Consider the following 16,467-nt stretch of genomic DNA (forward strand, 5'->3'; position numbering starts at 1 on the left):
GGATAAGCGGTACAGAAAATGGATGGATAATATCTAATATCGTAATATTATTTTGCAAAACAAGTTACTTTAAAATTAAGTGTCTTACCATTACTATATAAAGTGCCAAAAGCAAACATGGTTAGTCAGTATGGTCCCACTTGTGTCACGTAGTAGCTGCATGTAAGCTTTCAATGAACTTCATGTGTCTTTGAGATGCCGTAAAAGCGCTAAAAATTCTTCGTTGACAATCTGTTTGTACAAAACATAATGCAACACAACACTACCATTAATTAATTAACGGAAATATACGTGAATACCCCAATAAGTTGTGGTCATCTATTGACTTCCATAGGCTTTCTGCCAACCAAGAAACTACGTGACCATTTGGTGATGACACGATGAACGCTCCCATAATGCAAGCTAGAGTAAATAATTTATGCAGGCTGCAGCTGACCGAAGTCAGATGACTATCACATCACCGCTTGTTCTCAGCTTGGTTGTTTTGGCCTACACTAGATTTTGCCACGTTCACTTCCGTCCAACTGAACTACACATGGTGATTAGCTAACTAGTTTGACTCAGACTAAATGATGCTAGTGTGAAATCATTCACCTCAGGCCTGGACCCTGCTTTTAACTCAGTTAGCTGAGACCGACACCACTTTCCGCAGAACAACACAATGGCATGCCATCCCATATAAGTTTGTGACCAAGATGGTGACCAGCAGTAGAAGGAGATGCTAGACTCTTCTGGCTGTGTATGGTTCTTCCACACATTATTGTGAGCATTTGTTAATATATAGGCAAGAATCAAGATACCAAACACACTTTGTTTGTTTTAGTTTGTTTGTTTGTTTCACATTTAGCGGCACGGTGGAAGACTGGTTAGAGCGTCTGCCACATAGTTCTGAGGTCCGGGGTTTGATCCCTGGCCCCGCCTGTGTGGAGTTTGCATTTTCTACCTGCTTCTGCGTGGGTTTTCTCCAGGCACTCCGGTTTCCTCCCACATCCCAAAAACATGCATGAATTGGAGACTCTAAATTGCCCGTAGGCATGACTGTGAGTGCGAATGGTTGTTTGTTCCTATGTGCCCTGCAATTGGCTGGCAACCAGTTCAGGGTGTACCCCGCCTCCTGCCCGATGATAGCTGGGATTGGCTCCAGCACCCCCGCGACCCTTGTGAGGATAAGCGGCTCAGAAAATGGATGGATGGATGTTTCACATTTAAAAAAATGAATTGATGGATGAACACAAGAAATGAGTGATACAATTAACATTATGGGTTTCCATTTTAGTTATTTTAGAGTGCCCTTGCACATTAATCATGAACTTGAAGAATTCATTAGATGCTCCAGGGCTTGCAAATGGAAATTGGCAGTGATGTAGCAGAAATATGGTTCAGCATATGCTGCAATATAAGAAATATGGGAGAGCATAGCAGCATTTGCAAATTTGTGTTGTGGTTGTCCAATAAAGCTGAATGTATTTCTTACTGTGTTAACACTTTCATCATATTTACAGGCTAGCCCTTGTCACCAGGAGACCTAAGCCCCTGCAGTTCTCTTTCTTAGACTCGATTCCATAGCCTTGGCTTCTTTTTTGAGACATTGCTTGAATGGTGATGGTCCTATTCAGTGGCATTGCTTTCATTCTCTGAAATTATATTTTACACTACAGGGTTAGCCATAACTACTCTAGACTTGCTCTGAGTCTGAAGGTTCAGAAATATTTGTCCCCAATAATAAAATCCAATAAAATGAGCCTCCTCCTCAGCCTCTAGATTCTGATGAGTTTCCTGAAGACAGCCTGGGTCTTCTTACAAACTGCAGATGTCTGAAATGAACTATTTCATGATTTCAATGCTTCTGATTTAAGGCCATTTTCTTGTCTTCCCACACGTCTTTGTTAGGTATTGTATTTGTCATTACATAATTTCTAACTTCTTCTCCAAAGTGGACTGTTGGTTTTGGAGATGCCATGGTGGACTTTTAGCAATTGTCCATCTGTTGACAAGGAAAAAAAATGTAGCAATCAGTTTTGTTTGTTTGTTTTTATACACGCTCTTTTGCCAACAGTCACCAAATGATCGCGTTATGAATAATGGCAGACAGAAGCAATCTTTCACCTTCTCTTCCCCCATGATGTGAACCTGCAATTACATTTCCATCTGATGCTATTGGGTGACAAGCTATGTGTGGGTTTTGACTATATTCCGTTATTTATTTATTTTTTGCTACAGCTGTTTTATGCTGGTGATTTGTGTGATGTTTTTATTGATCTGCTGGTGGGAATCTGTAACATCAATCAATCAATCAAAACATTATTTATATAGCACTTTTCACGCAAAGGAAATAAATGCAGCACATAGTGCTGTACATACTGAAACAGTATCAAAATAAGATGAAATGAAGAAATCTATTAAGAATGTGAAATAAGGAAGTACTATCTTACTTCAGCTATTTGTAGTGAGGAAATACCAGAGATTTAAAAAAAAGAAAAAAAGCTAGGATTAAACATTAGAAAATTTATTATTTTTGTCTTAGAAAACATTTAACCTCTCATCCAAGCAGGCTTCATCAGTTAATGCAACAAGGCTTAGTTAGGACGCGCTAGCCAGTGTTTGGTGCAAGACTCAACTACAATATTTATGTTCCAACTTAGAGGCATGCCCCACACCACGCATGAAATCATTTTTTTTTTAATGCAAAGAAGGGGCAGAGCCGTTTAGCCACATGGGCAAGCGGGGAGAGGGGGACACGGAAGACAGGTGGTCTGAAAAGGGGGTGAGAGAGGCCATATACACAAAGGTGTAAAAAAAAACATCACTCAACAGAGGAACAAAGAAACTCAATAATTCTGCCTCGAATGAACCACACGGCCTCCTTGACCGTTAGGTAACTCCTACGACCACTTTACAACTGAATAGAATATCAATGAGGGAATTTACACCCAACGAATTTGGTGGACAGACAATGGCCTCTCGGCCAGGCAGCTTAGCGACTCTCCCCTTTCTTTGCATTCCAAAAGAATGATTTAATACGTGGCGCGGGGTCTGCCTCTAAAATGGAGCATAAATAGTTGAGTCTTCCACACAAACACTGGCTAGTGCGTCCTAACTAAGCCTTGTTGGATGAACTGGTGAAGCCTGCACGGATGGGGGACGAAATGTCTTCTAAGACAAACAGAACAGTCCAGTTGCGATCGATTCAATGCCTTGAGAATAAAATGACCTGGATGAATGAGAATATTCAGAGGCATGTTAGAAAATAAACAAAAATAAATGAAAGATTGAGACACCAAAAGCTAATAAAAAAATCTAATAAAAATTAACACCAGAAAGAGGACATAAGAATATGAGGTTAAAACCAATAAATACACAAAAACAGTTAAAATAAATAAAGGACTAAAATATTTAAAAAAGGATAGAATCAACAAACAAAAAAAAGAAAAAAACCATAGTCAAAAGCTAGGCTAAAAGATATGTCTTGAATTTTTAGGAATTAGTATAATGGCATGAGCAGAGTGTTCAAGATTTTTTGGATGAAAGCACAGGCTGCAATACAGCTATAACGTCTACATTTGAAAATCAACTCTCGAACACCTTGAAGCTAATCAAGCAAAAGATGTCTAAATGATGAACGCTGTGTCCTCTGGGCTTTAGAGGAAAAGGACTATATGAGCTGTTATCAACGCAAAGCTCACAAGCCAGCATCTGTGACGGTATGGGGGTGTGTTAGCATATGCTCCCATCCAAGTAACATCTTTTTCAGGGATGTCCCTGCTTATTTCGGCAAGATAATGCCAAGCCACATTCTGCACGTGTTACAACAGCGTGGCTTCATAGTAAAAGAGGTGGAGAGAGTACTAGACTGGCCTGCCCGCAGCGAACATCATGTTGCCACAGCAACAGCGTTATAGGAAACAAAAAGCTTGTAATAACTTTCCATATTCAATATGTTTAGATGAGACCTCTAAAGTTTGAAGTCGATCAGATAAAATCTCTAGGAGGAGTTTGTTCAAATATGAACTATAATATGTAAAAGGCTAAAAATATGTCAGAATTGGAAAGTAAATTCGGTTCGGTTTAGGTTATGGCTCCAAGAGACTTTTTTGTAGCTCTTGAGCTGTTCCATAGGCCTCCCAATTTTGATAGACCTAGGTGAAACGTACAGCAGGGACTGCTTTTTTGAAAATATGTAGGGGGTGATACTCAGCCATTTTTTTTAAAAATGCCCAAAAAAAGTGTAAAATCTGAAACTGTTTGACAGGCTTGATATGTGTACAAAGTTAGAGTTTTCTTGCATGTTAAGACCCTTAAAACAGTGTTGGTTTCTTGGTGAATAGCTCAACGAAGAGCATGTTGGCATTGCAACAGCATTGTGTAGAATGAAAAGCTTTTAATAACTTTTCACCTTCAATATCTTTAGATGAGACACCCAGATTTTAAATTGATTGGATTAAAATCTCTGGGAGGAGTTTGTTAAAACGTGACCTCTATAAAAGGCGAAACATGAGGTGAAAATTGAAAGTGAAACTGTTTGGTTTAGGGTATGGATCCAAGAGACTATTTTGTAGGGCTTGGGCTGTATCATATACCTCCCAATTCTGGTTGCCCTCGGTGTAACGTACAGCCAGGACTTATTTTTTTAAACTTAAAATATTGCACAAAAATACCTGTAAAATATGAAAATGTTTTCCAGGCTTGATGTATGTGCAAAGTTTCATGAGTTTGCGTGCATATTTAGACCCTGAAAAACAACTCATCTCCAGGGCAACAGTGTTTGTCAAAAACTCACAAACTTTGTATTGTGACATCATGAAGGCTTTTAACAATCTTCTGAGCAAATATCAGATAGATCGGATTAACCTGCTAGCAGGAGAACAACAAAGTATGAAACGTCATTTCCTTGTGCCAGTAGGTGGCACTTTTAGTAGGAGTACAATTTGTTACATAGATCCCATTAAGTGTGGACTGTCATCAAGTGTGTGAATTTTAGAGAAGATTTGACCATCTGGAGTTAAGTTACGTTGAGATTTGATGTCACGGCGAATCATCAAAATTTGCCACGTCGCAGCGCCCATGCCTTCTGCTGAAACGTCACAATTTTTTTTTACAAAGCATGATCAATGTCTCGAGGCTTCCCTGACATTTTCCACACCGCTTATCCACATGAGGGCCGCAGGCATGATGACGCCTATCCCAGCTGATTCTGGGCGAGAGGCGGGGTACATCCTGAACTGATCGCCAGCCAATCATAGGGCACACATTGACAAACAATCCACTTGCAATCACATTCACACCTATGTGGTATGGTATGTCAATATAAAACATGGTATTGACCAACAGCCATAAAGTACAATAATAAGCCTAACTCAAGCAGCAGCGTTATGTAAAAATATACTGTATAGTATATACATATATATTTATAATGTATATATGTCATATACATGTTGATTATTGTGTTACAATAACACGTTTCCTCAATTAGTTTAATTTTTTTTTTAGAATTAATTTTTATATGCTGTAGAATATAACGCGTTGGTCGGCCAATCAGAAGCCTTGCCACAGATGACGCAAGGCTTAGCTCGTCTACCCAGAGCTAGACGCCATCAACCGAACGTGGATGGTACCGAATAAATGTGCCGTTGCGGCTAAAGCAGCAAATGGACGTGTGTTTACTCCTGGAGTAAGACAGAGTTTCAATATCGCTGAAATGTATAGTTTGTTGGATGGCTGGATAGTCGCATATAAGCCCCCTCTTGTACCTAATGATGTGGCCAAATGGATTCAAGGAATTTTATTGTCATACCAACACACAGGTAAACATGGTATGGCAAGAAATTTGATGCCTGAGGTCCCAGATTAGCCCAATAAATCCCAGGACTTGAAAATTGAAAATATACTAGTATTGTCTTTTTATTGTACGTGTTCTCTGATATCCACTTTAGGACAAAGGATGAAATTTAGCCATTGTGTTAACTCTGGCATACTTACATAAATGCCTTTTTGCTAATGTGTAGATTAATGTTGATTGTCCTAATGTTAGATATATTTTAGTAGTTATCATTTATTTGCTTAGCTTGCATTAGTATTTTGCATTAGTAGCTTGCATTAGTATTATGGACAATATTTAGATAGAAAGATGTCTCGCCTTCAAGAAGATGACTCAGCAACATTTGATGGAAGGGCGCCTTGACCAAGGACGTGATCGGATGTGGTCGGGGACGGGACAGGTGTCGTCTGGTCCTATGTTTTGTGTTGTGTCTTAATGCTTAGAACATTATGTCTTGTAGAACCCTCCTATTTTCAAATAAATGTAGGAGCGACGGGGGAGATTGTTTAGAGCGTGTTGAGAAGCTGTAACCTGAACAATCTCCCATGCGCCCTCCTCATGAGTAAAATGACCAACGTCTTCATTCCTTTTGTGTTTATTCATTATAATGTTTGGTGAGATAAATCCAACACCTAATCAAATAAATAGTTTTTAAAAAACAGGTACCGGTACGTCTCTATAAATTAGATTAGTGTCAGAAGCTTAATTTCGTTAGGAAGTTCAATTCAAAAAGTGAAACTCGTGTAATAGTGATGCACTGCAGACAACACACACTCAAGAGTGAAATATTTAATGTTTTTTTTTTTATATAAATAGGTACATCACAATGAATATGGTCGAAAAGTACATTTATTTCTGTGCTCACATTATATAGATTCATTAAACACTTGCGGAAGTACTTTTCAGAGGGTCCTATCCCTGTCTAATTTCAACATTTAAAATCTCTTTATTTCTTTAACTAATTAATTATTTCTTTTCACGTTATATTTTAGTTTCAGGAGATGGGGAATTCGGGGGTTTTGTTTGCTATGAGCTATAATATAGCTATATATATTTTAAAGATGAAATATTTCACTGTGAGTGTGTGCAGTGCATCTGTATAATATGAGTTTCATTTCTTGAATTGAATTACCTAACTAAATTGAGATTGACACTATTAGCATGGGAGCATAATCAACGTGCACGTGAGCATGATTGACATACGCGTGTGAATGTTATTGACATTTATATGTGACCGTCAGTGACATGCATATGTGAGCGTCAGTGACATGCATATGTGAGCGTCAGTGACATGTGTTTGTGTATGTTACTGACATGCGTATGTGAGTGTCAGTGACATGCACGCGTGAGCGTGATTGAAATACATGTGTGAGCACTGTTGACATGCACGCGTGAGCACCAGTGACATGCACGCGTGAGCGCCAGTGACATGCACGCATGAACATTATTGACGTACGTGCGTAAGTGTCAGTGACATGCGTGCGTGAATGTTATTGAAGGGAGTGTGATCGGCAGTGACGTGTGTGAGTGTGATTGATATGCGTATGAGCGGCAGTGACATGCTTGCGTGAGTGTTTGAGTAGTGTTCATAAGAGCATTTGACAAGTGTTTGACTAGGGTTTAATGAGAGCCTTTCAGTAGTGTGTGTGTGTGTGTCTGTGTCTGTGTTTGCGTTTGTGTGTGTGTGTGTGTGTGTGTGTGTGTGTGAAAGCATTTGAATAGTAAACTTGAGCGCTAATCCTGAATAATAAATTGTTGGCTCTCTTTTTGTTTAGTTAACAAGGACATTAGATTCAAAGAAAATCATATTTTAGTAACAGGCAATCAGGCAATGAGAGGTATATTCTAACCATTTTGCATGTCTGTCAAGTGATCTACAAAATAATTCAAATGTGCTGGTTTACATGTATGCTCACACAGTCATAACTCTTGTATTAGTTTGCCTATATATAGTACTTTGTTAAGCACCTTTCAGTTGAATGCGTCCAAACTGTCAGTTAGTACCTCTGGTATCTCAGTGGCTGTCCATGACTACAATGGATTATTTTTTTGACATAGCTCTGAGTCATGCAAAGAAGTTGTGAAGTAGCCTTTGTTTTTTTCCTCTGAAAATTTTGTGATAAATGCCAAAAAACCTTCTGCAGTGTTATTCAGTGGAAACTCAGTTTTACAGAGACACACAGGATATGACATTAGACCCACTACACCCTCACCCCCCACCCCCACCCCAACTACCTTTAATAGCACCCCCACCCCAACTACCTTTAATAGCTGAATGGAGCCAGTCCAATATTAAAATGGAACAGTAGGGGCATGCCTCTAAACTCCGGTTTCCTCCCACATCCTAAAAACATGCATGGTAGGTTAATTGAAGAGTATAAATTCCACGTAGGTGTGAATGTGAGTGCGAATGGTTGTTTGTTTATATGTGCCCTGCGATTGGCTGGCAACCAGTTCAGGGTGTACTCCGCCTCCTGCCCGATGATAGCTGGGATAGGTTCCAGCACTCCCGCGACCTTTGTGAGGATAAGCGGCTCAGAAAATGGATGGATGGATTTTTTCTTTTCGAGGGAACTGTGCTTAGCAGATAATATTTTTAGTCTTCTGTCGTAGGTGACAGTAAAGACTGAATCTCAGTCAGCGGTAGAAATCCATCCATCCATCCATTTTCCATACCACTTTTACGAACTAGGGTCGCGGGCATGCTGGGGCCTGTCCCAGCTGACTTAAAAGTAAAATTTCTTTCTTCTCAGACAAGGCTATGATGGGCTGGAAAAGAAGCTAAAGGAAGTCTTCACTGAAAGAAGCAGCATCTTGCACCAACTCTCCAAGACATCCAAGGAGTTGGACAGCATAAAAGGCAGCATTCAGGTTGGACATTTTCAGTTTTTTTTCTAAAATTTCAATGTTTTGTTGAATTGGAATTGTTGATGAAAATAAATAAAAAAATAAGTAAACGCCGTCGACATTATATTGTGTAATTAATTGGAACTAAAAAAAGATGGGAACGAAGACTAAGAAACTGACCGGCGTAAATCCGGCACAGTGGGCAGCACAAGTGTGCACCAGTGGCGGGATAAACCGGTGCTGGTAATTTCGTAGACTAGCGCAGAGTCGATAGTAGGCGGGCTGCACTACTATGGGTTTGTTTACAGCCAACTTTGTTCACTGCCAATCAAAGCGGCAACTGTCATTCCCTTTAAATTTGGCACAATGACAGTCTCAACGGAGGGAGTCTCTACGAAAGAGAACGATACATAATCGCAGCGATTCGTGCGTGAGTGGAGCATTGTCACTGCTTTTGGCCGGTGTGGCAAAAGACAATGTGAGCGGGTACCCTTATTAAATACAGAATAAGCTAGTGATGACCGCTTGAAGCTTAAATATGTCCGTGGACCTCAGTATCTGTCTACCTGGGCCCCGATCAAATTCTCCAAAATCGCGTTTTACCAGCTGCGCCGGCAGTTAGACATAATCGGAGCAGGCGTAAATTTAGACCGACTTTCTGCCACTCCACCCGGCGCATCTTCAAGGACACATCTTCGGAATGCCCAGCTTGGCTATATCAGTCCGCCAAATTGGTAAACATGCGTGGTGAACCTTTATATATATATTTTTATATTTTATATTTAACAATTACAATTCTCAGTAAATCGGTAATAAAAAAAATTTAAATAATAAAAATGTGTGTGTGTACGTGTGTCTGTGTGTGTATGCATGTGTGTGTACGTGTGTGGGTGGGAGTGGGTGTGTTTATGCGCATGTGTGCATATGTGTAAGTGAGTGTGTATAGATATGTGTGTGCAAATGTTTGTGTGTGTGCATATGTGTGGTTATCATACTCCCCATGAGCAGACTTGAAAGTCTTTTCATTCCAGGCAACTATTGTAGTTTCTTCCTGGGCCCTGTGCCAGCATGATGGACTGGGCAGATTGTTTTTGGCAAAAATAATATTTGGGAGAAAAACCTAATCTAAAAAAAAAAAAAACCACCATTGTCATTTAGAAGAGCCAGTTTTAATATGAGTTGCTTTCAAATTTCAGGTCAGCACCCCAGTAATTAAACTTTGCTTGATTGGGGGGGATTTACTCATGACAGTGATGCTCCACAGCGCGGTGTACTAATCCTCGCCATTTTAAAACAGAATAGGATTTGGTTGCATGTTGGAATTAGTTACAGATTTAAGTCGAGCCTTTTAGGTTCTTTTAGGTTCCGTGAGGTTAACTATACTATACTATACTATACTATACTATAACTTTTGCAGAGAAAATGCAAGCAGCAACACAATATAACAATATGTTTTCGTAAATGTATTATTTAATGACCATTTAATGTGCTCTAGCACATGTTTGTAAATTATATTTTGCTACATCACACTTTTGTTATTGCATTGTATTGTTCGTAAGACCAGAAAAAAAAAAAAAAAAAGCACTCTAACCTACTCAACATGTAAGGAAGAAGTCTATTTTAAGATTTTTTTGACTGTTCCTTCTTATTTTTAGATGTTTTTTTTTTAATGTAAACACTAAAACCCCTTAATTGTTAGTTTTGTGCGGCACAGTGAGCGACTGGTGAGCACATCCGCCTCACAGTTCTGAGGACCTGGGTTCAAATCTGGCCTCACCTGTGTGGTGTTTGCATGTTCTCCCCGTGCTGCTTGGGTTTTCTCCGGGTTCTCCGGTTTCCTCCCACATCCCAAAAACATGCATGGTAGGTTAACTGAAGACTCTTGTCCGTAGGTGTTAATGTGAGTGTGAATGCTTGTTGTTTATATGTGCCCTGCGATTGGCTGACGACCAGTTCAGGGTGTTCAGTTAGGCTCCAGCATACCAGCAACCCTAGTGAGGATAAGCGGTGTAGAAAATGAATGAATGTTAGTTTTGTGTCTGCACTACATTGCTACTACATCCACCGGTGTAGCAGTACAGTCATGCCAATTTTTAAACCCACACACAAGCTGACAAAGGGTAGTGACAAAATGGTTAAGACTACTCTGGCTGTCTGTTGAACTGTAGTTGAATCTTGTATTTTGTTGAGGGACCCTTAACGAAGGTGACAGGTGTGAGGTTGCCCTTTTCCAAACTGTTTCCATCCCAGGCAAATTCGGGAAACAAACTGCTGTGAAGTTGTAAACAATGTGTTGTGTCAGGTTTACTTTTCCTGTCTTAATTTGTGAAGATACTTTTCCGTTTGGCTTTTGCAAGCCAATATCCTTGCCTGTATGTTTTTTTTTTAGTACCAAATCAGTCCATTATTCATTCATTGTTATCTGTCAAATTAACGTCTGGACTTGAACCAGCAGGGAAACAGATGAACTTTTTGGCTCATACGGCCTTGCTTGCATCGTGCTTACATAACACACATAGGCTAACAAGCCAGAGGTTGTAGCTGACATTTTACTGCATGTATTACACGCTTTAGTGGGTGTCCGTGTGCGGACATGTCAGCACTGCCCAGGTGCCTTGCCGGAGCTAACTGTTTGAATGTCCATCCAATGTGGGTCATCAACACAGTGAAATCTGTAGTGGAAAGCTCTTTATTTGTTTTGTGATTATTTGTTTTCAATTTCAGAGTATTTAAAAAAAGGTCCTAAATGCATACATCTTCAATCCAAAAGAAGATCAGCTAAGTTAATAGAAATGTCTTTTTTTTTACATTCAGGACTGCTGAAGTCTTATGCTTTGAATATGACTCCCCTTACTCCATGTTGCTTCTCTGAAATGTGTTCCATCCATCCATATTCTGAGCCGCTTATCCTCACAAGGGTGGCGGGAGTGCCGGAGCCTATCCCAGCAATCATTGGGCAGGAGGCGGGCTACACCCTGAACCAGTTACCAGCCAATCGCAGGGCACATAGAAACAAACAACCACTCACATTCACATTCACACCTACAGGCAGAGTCTCCAATTAATGCATGTTTTTGGGATGTGGGAGGAAACCAGAGTGCCCGGAGAAAACCCACGCAGGCACGGGAAGAACATGCAAACTCCACACAGTTGGGGCCGGGGATTGAACCCCGGTCCTCAGAACTGTGAGGCAGATGCTCTAACCAGTCGTTCACCGTGCCGCCTTGAAATGTGTTCCAAGAGAAAAAAGTAAAATCCACACATAATTAATCCTTTGATACACGCTGAGGGGCGGCACAGTGGAAAAAGTGGTTCGCACATCTGCTTCAGAGTTATGAGGTTGAGGGTTGCAATCTTGGCTCCGGCCTACCTGTGTTGACTTTGCATGTTCTCTCCAAGTTTTGTGAAAGGCATACTTTTAAGAAAATATGGGTCAGATTCCAAACGGTACAACAAAGGCTTGAGAGGTTTTGCTGTAAGTCAAAACACATTTCTCCTTCCACTTGCATAGCTCAAAAGGGGTTTGACTGATTTAATATTCATTTGTCAACAGCGCCTGCCTCATTCCTGAACATAAATGTGAATGAAGGGCCATTGGGGACCGTGAAGAAGGGGAAAACATCCACATACGACCAGTGGAATTAGAGTTTATGGAAATGCAATGTTAATTTCCACACAATTTACCTTCAAGCATGTTTTAAAATAAGCTATATAATTTTGGAGGACACAACCCTATTACTGGGGGAATTCCTGCCCAATTCATACCAAACAAAAATATCTTCAAGGGACTGTCGCGCAATCAGAGACCTGACTAATCCAGAAATACCCATCAGGCAGGTGCTTATAGGCACCAGTGAAAAGCAATCAGTGTTTCTCACTCTACCCCTTGCTAGGATTCTTTCAGACATCTGAGCCAGAACGTTGGAGGCTACATATTTTTTGCTGGGGCATCAATAACATTTGAACATCCATCCATCCATTTTCAATACTGCTTATCCTGGTTAGGGTCGCGGGGCACTGGAGCCTATCCCAGCTGACTTCGGGCGAAAGGCGGACTATACCCTGAACTGGCCGCCAGTCAGTCGCAGGGCACATATAGACACGGACAACCATTCGCACTCACATTCACACCGTCACTGAGTCGGAACTGATCCCACGTTGCACGCACCAAAGTCAGGCGAGTGCCCCACTACACCATCAGTGACCTACATTTGAACATCTGTTGCATAATTCCATGTTAATGGTATTCATCTCAGTTATTTTAAGATGGATCTGTTTTTGCCACTACTAAGTAGTCAAAGATTATGTTCTGTAACCGCCACATTTTGCTTTAAACTTTGTTTTCTAAATTAAGGAAACTCTTGTTGATGAAGCGTGTCAGTTTGCCCTTATACTCTTGGTGAGGTCATTGTGTAATATGCAAAAATCTCTTTTTTTTTTCCTCCCTTTTAGTCATTGAAAAACGATGACTCAGTCGGCAAGAAGGACGTACAAAGGATTTTGGAGCTCAGCCACAAACAAAGGTAAAGACATCATCAAACACTTAGTCACTACTGTTCTTATGTTCAAATTCAAGATTGAAAACATGTAATGTATTTAGTAAATAAGTAAAAAGTTATAGCCCAAAATAATGTATTAATCCCTTCACAACCAATCCCATTAATCATTTAACATCAGTGTTGTCTTGTCCTGCTGTTTCATAAACAGCACAATACAAGTCCACTATACGGAATCCAACCACATTTGTGAAAAAAAGAGACCCATGCTCGAAAAGGACCCTTCCGAGGTTGGCAGTATATATTTTTGCGAGTGAGCTGGAAAACTGACATGGCAGGCCCAAACGTATTGTGAGGGTCTGCTGGGAACGTCTGGCAGAATCCCCTGTCAGAAGGCGTTTCAACTCCCACCTCCGGCAGAACTTCACCCACGTCCTGGGGGAGGCGGGGGATATTGAGTCCGAGTAGACCATGTTTCACGCCTTTATTGCCGAGATGGCCGACCGGAGCTATGGCCGTAAATTCGTCGGTGCCTGTCGTGGCGGCAATCCCCGAACCCGTTGTTGGACACCAGCGGTGAGGGATGCCGTCAAGCCGAAGGAGTCCTATCAGGCCTTTTTGGACTGTGGGACTCCTGAGGCAGCTGATGGGTACCGGCTGGCCAAGCGGAATGCAGCTTTGGTGGTCGCTGAGGCAAAAACCCGGGCGTGGGAGGAGTTCGGTGAGGTCATGGAGAACGACTTCCGGACGGCTTCGAGGAAATTCTGGTCCACCATCCGGCATCCCAGGAGGGGGAAGCAGTGCACCATCAATACTGTGTATAGTGGGGATGGGGCACTGCTGACCTCGACTCGGGACGTTGTGAATCGGTGGGGAGAATACTTCGAAGACCTCCTCAATTCCACCGACACGCCTTCCCATGAGGAAGCAGAGTCTGGGTTCTCTGAGGTGTGCTCTCCAATCTCTGCGGTTGAAGTCACAGAGGTGGTTAAAAAGCTCCTCGGTGGCAAGGCCCCGGGGATGGATGAGATTCGCCCGGAGTTCCTCAAGGCTCTGGATGTTGTAGGGCTGTCCTGGTTGACACACCTCTGCAACATCGCATGGACATCGGGGACAGTGCCTCTGTATTGGCAGACTGGGGTGGTGGTCCCCCTTTTTAAGTAGTGTTCCAACTACAGGGGGATCACACTCCTGGTAAGGTCTATTCAGGGGTGCTGGAGAGGAGGGTCCGTCGGGAAGTCGAATCTCAGATTCAGGAGGAGCAGTGTGGTTTTTGTCCTGGCCGTGGAACAGTGGACCAGCTCTTCACCCTTGACAGGGTACCGAACCACCTGATACGGGCTGTTCGGTCCCTGTACGACCGGTGTCAGAGTTTGGTACGCATTGCCGGCAGTCAGTCGGACTCATTTCCAGTGAGAGTTGGACTCCGCCAAGGCTGCCCTTTGTCACCGATTCTGTTCATAACTTTTATGGACAGAATGTCTAGGCGTAGCTGAGGCGTAGATGGAATCCGGTTTGGTGGCCTCAGTATTGCATCTCTGCTTTTTGCAGATGATGTGGTTCTGTTGCCTTCATCAGGCCGTGATCTCCAACTCTCGCTGGAGCGGTTCGCAGCCGAGTGTGAAGCAACTGGGATGAGAATCAGCACCTCTAAATCTGAGACCATGGTCCTTAGTCGGAAAAGGGTGGAGTGCCCTCTCCAGGTCGGGGATGAGATCCTTCCCCAAGTGGAGGAGTTCAAATATGTTGGGGTCTTGTTCACGAGTGAGGGAAGAATGGAACGGAAGACCGACAGGTGGATGGGTGCAGTGTCTGCAGTGATGCGGACTTTGTATCGGTCTGTTGTGGTGAAGAAGGAGCTAAGCCGAAAGGCGAAGCTCTCAATTTACCTGTTGATCTACGTTCCTACCCTCACCTATGGTCACGAGCTGTGGAAAGAAAGAACAAGATCCCGGATACAAGCGGCTGAAATGAGTTTCCTCTGCAGGGTATCCGGGCTCTTCCTTTGAGATAGGGTGAGAAGCTCGGTCATCCGGGAGGGGCTCAGAGTATTGAGAAGAGCCAGATGAGGTGGCTCGGGCATCTGTTTAGGATGCCTCCTGGACGCCTCCCTGGTGAGGTGTTCCGGGCACATTCCACCAGGAGGAGACCCCGGGGACGACCCAGGATACGCTGGAGAGACTACGTCTCTCAGCTTACCTGAGAACACCTCGTGATCCCCTCGGAAGATCTGGATGAAGTGGCTGGGGAGAGGGAAGTCTGGGCTTCCCTGCTGAGGCTGCTACCTCTGCGACCCGACCGCGGATAAGTGGAAGACAATGGATGGATGGAGCTGGAAAACTGTTTATGTAAAGTGTGCCACCAGTTAAGATTGTCTGATTAATGTTGTGTGTAATGAGAATGTTAATGATTCGGAGTCATCTGTGGCCTCCTTGCTCTCTGAAATGTCAGACTGATTAAAGTCCAGTCTCCTACATGCAGTATCTTGATAGCCAATCAATAGCCTATCACCAGCGCATGGCAGCCCTCACGTGATGAAGCTAAGAACCATCGAGCAGCACCTTGGCTGAGTGTTGCTTACCGAGCACTGAACCACATTTTTTATAGTGTTATTAATCCACCTGTGCAGTCCCACATGTGCCAAGTGTAATTATTATCTGATTCCATCGTCACAGAAGATGTGATTAATCACAAAGAAGTTATTTTTGATAACTCTTATACTACTCTATACTCCAATTCTATGAATCTATACCAATGGATTACTCTAACGGGTTGCTTTGAGATGTCATTAAAGCAAAAACAAAAAAACAGATGGTTTAGCCTATTTGTATTGTTGGGAAGTTTATTTTCTACACAAACTACTTCAAAGTTCAGTTCACAGCTCCAAAAAAATTAACTCGTTCCGTTCATCGTTCATAATCAAAAATCCTAGTTCTTAATTAAAAATGTTGAACTAAGTTCGGTGTTCCAAAAATGCACTAGTTCATAGTTCTGTATGTTGCTGAAAGGTGATCACCCTCAAAATACTGGCATTTCATTTCCCCATTGTTGCCACCCATTCAGTCCACACTAGTAGCCAGCTACATCTTTCACCCTACAATCTCAAAAACATGAGGAAAAACTTTTTGAACTGTTTGAATTATCTTTTTTTTAAATGAGGAATTTAAACAAAAACAGGACTTCTGTCCTTAATATGCAAACAAACACGCAACATTGTATGACATGAACGATGATGAAATGACATTGATAACTTTTCATTCCAAGTAGCTCTGGCTGACTATATTAACAAAATATTTCATCTTATCTTTC

General features: G+C 41.9%; 1 protein-coding gene across 2 annotated transcripts in view; it reads left to right on the forward strand.

Annotated features, from left to right (window-relative positions):
* luzp2 (leucine zipper protein 2) overlaps positions 1-16,467 on the forward strand; it is a 195,020-nt gene that overhangs the window by 99,001 nt on the left and 79,552 nt on the right. For both annotated transcript variants that reach the window (XM_061702713.1, XM_061702722.1), the window contains exons 2-3: positions 8,569-8,686; positions 13,115-13,185. In XM_061702713.1, coding sequence (XP_061558697.1) covers positions 8,569-8,686; positions 13,115-13,185 — 189 coding nt within the window. The remainder of the gene's footprint in view (positions 1-8,568; positions 8,687-13,114; positions 13,186-16,467) is intronic.

Source organism: Phycodurus eques, chromosome 2 (genome assembly GCF_024500275.1).
Source record: "Phycodurus eques isolate BA_2022a chromosome 2, UOR_Pequ_1.1, whole genome shotgun sequence".
Lineage (NCBI taxonomy): Eukaryota > Metazoa > Chordata > Actinopteri > Syngnathiformes > Syngnathidae > Phycodurus > Phycodurus eques.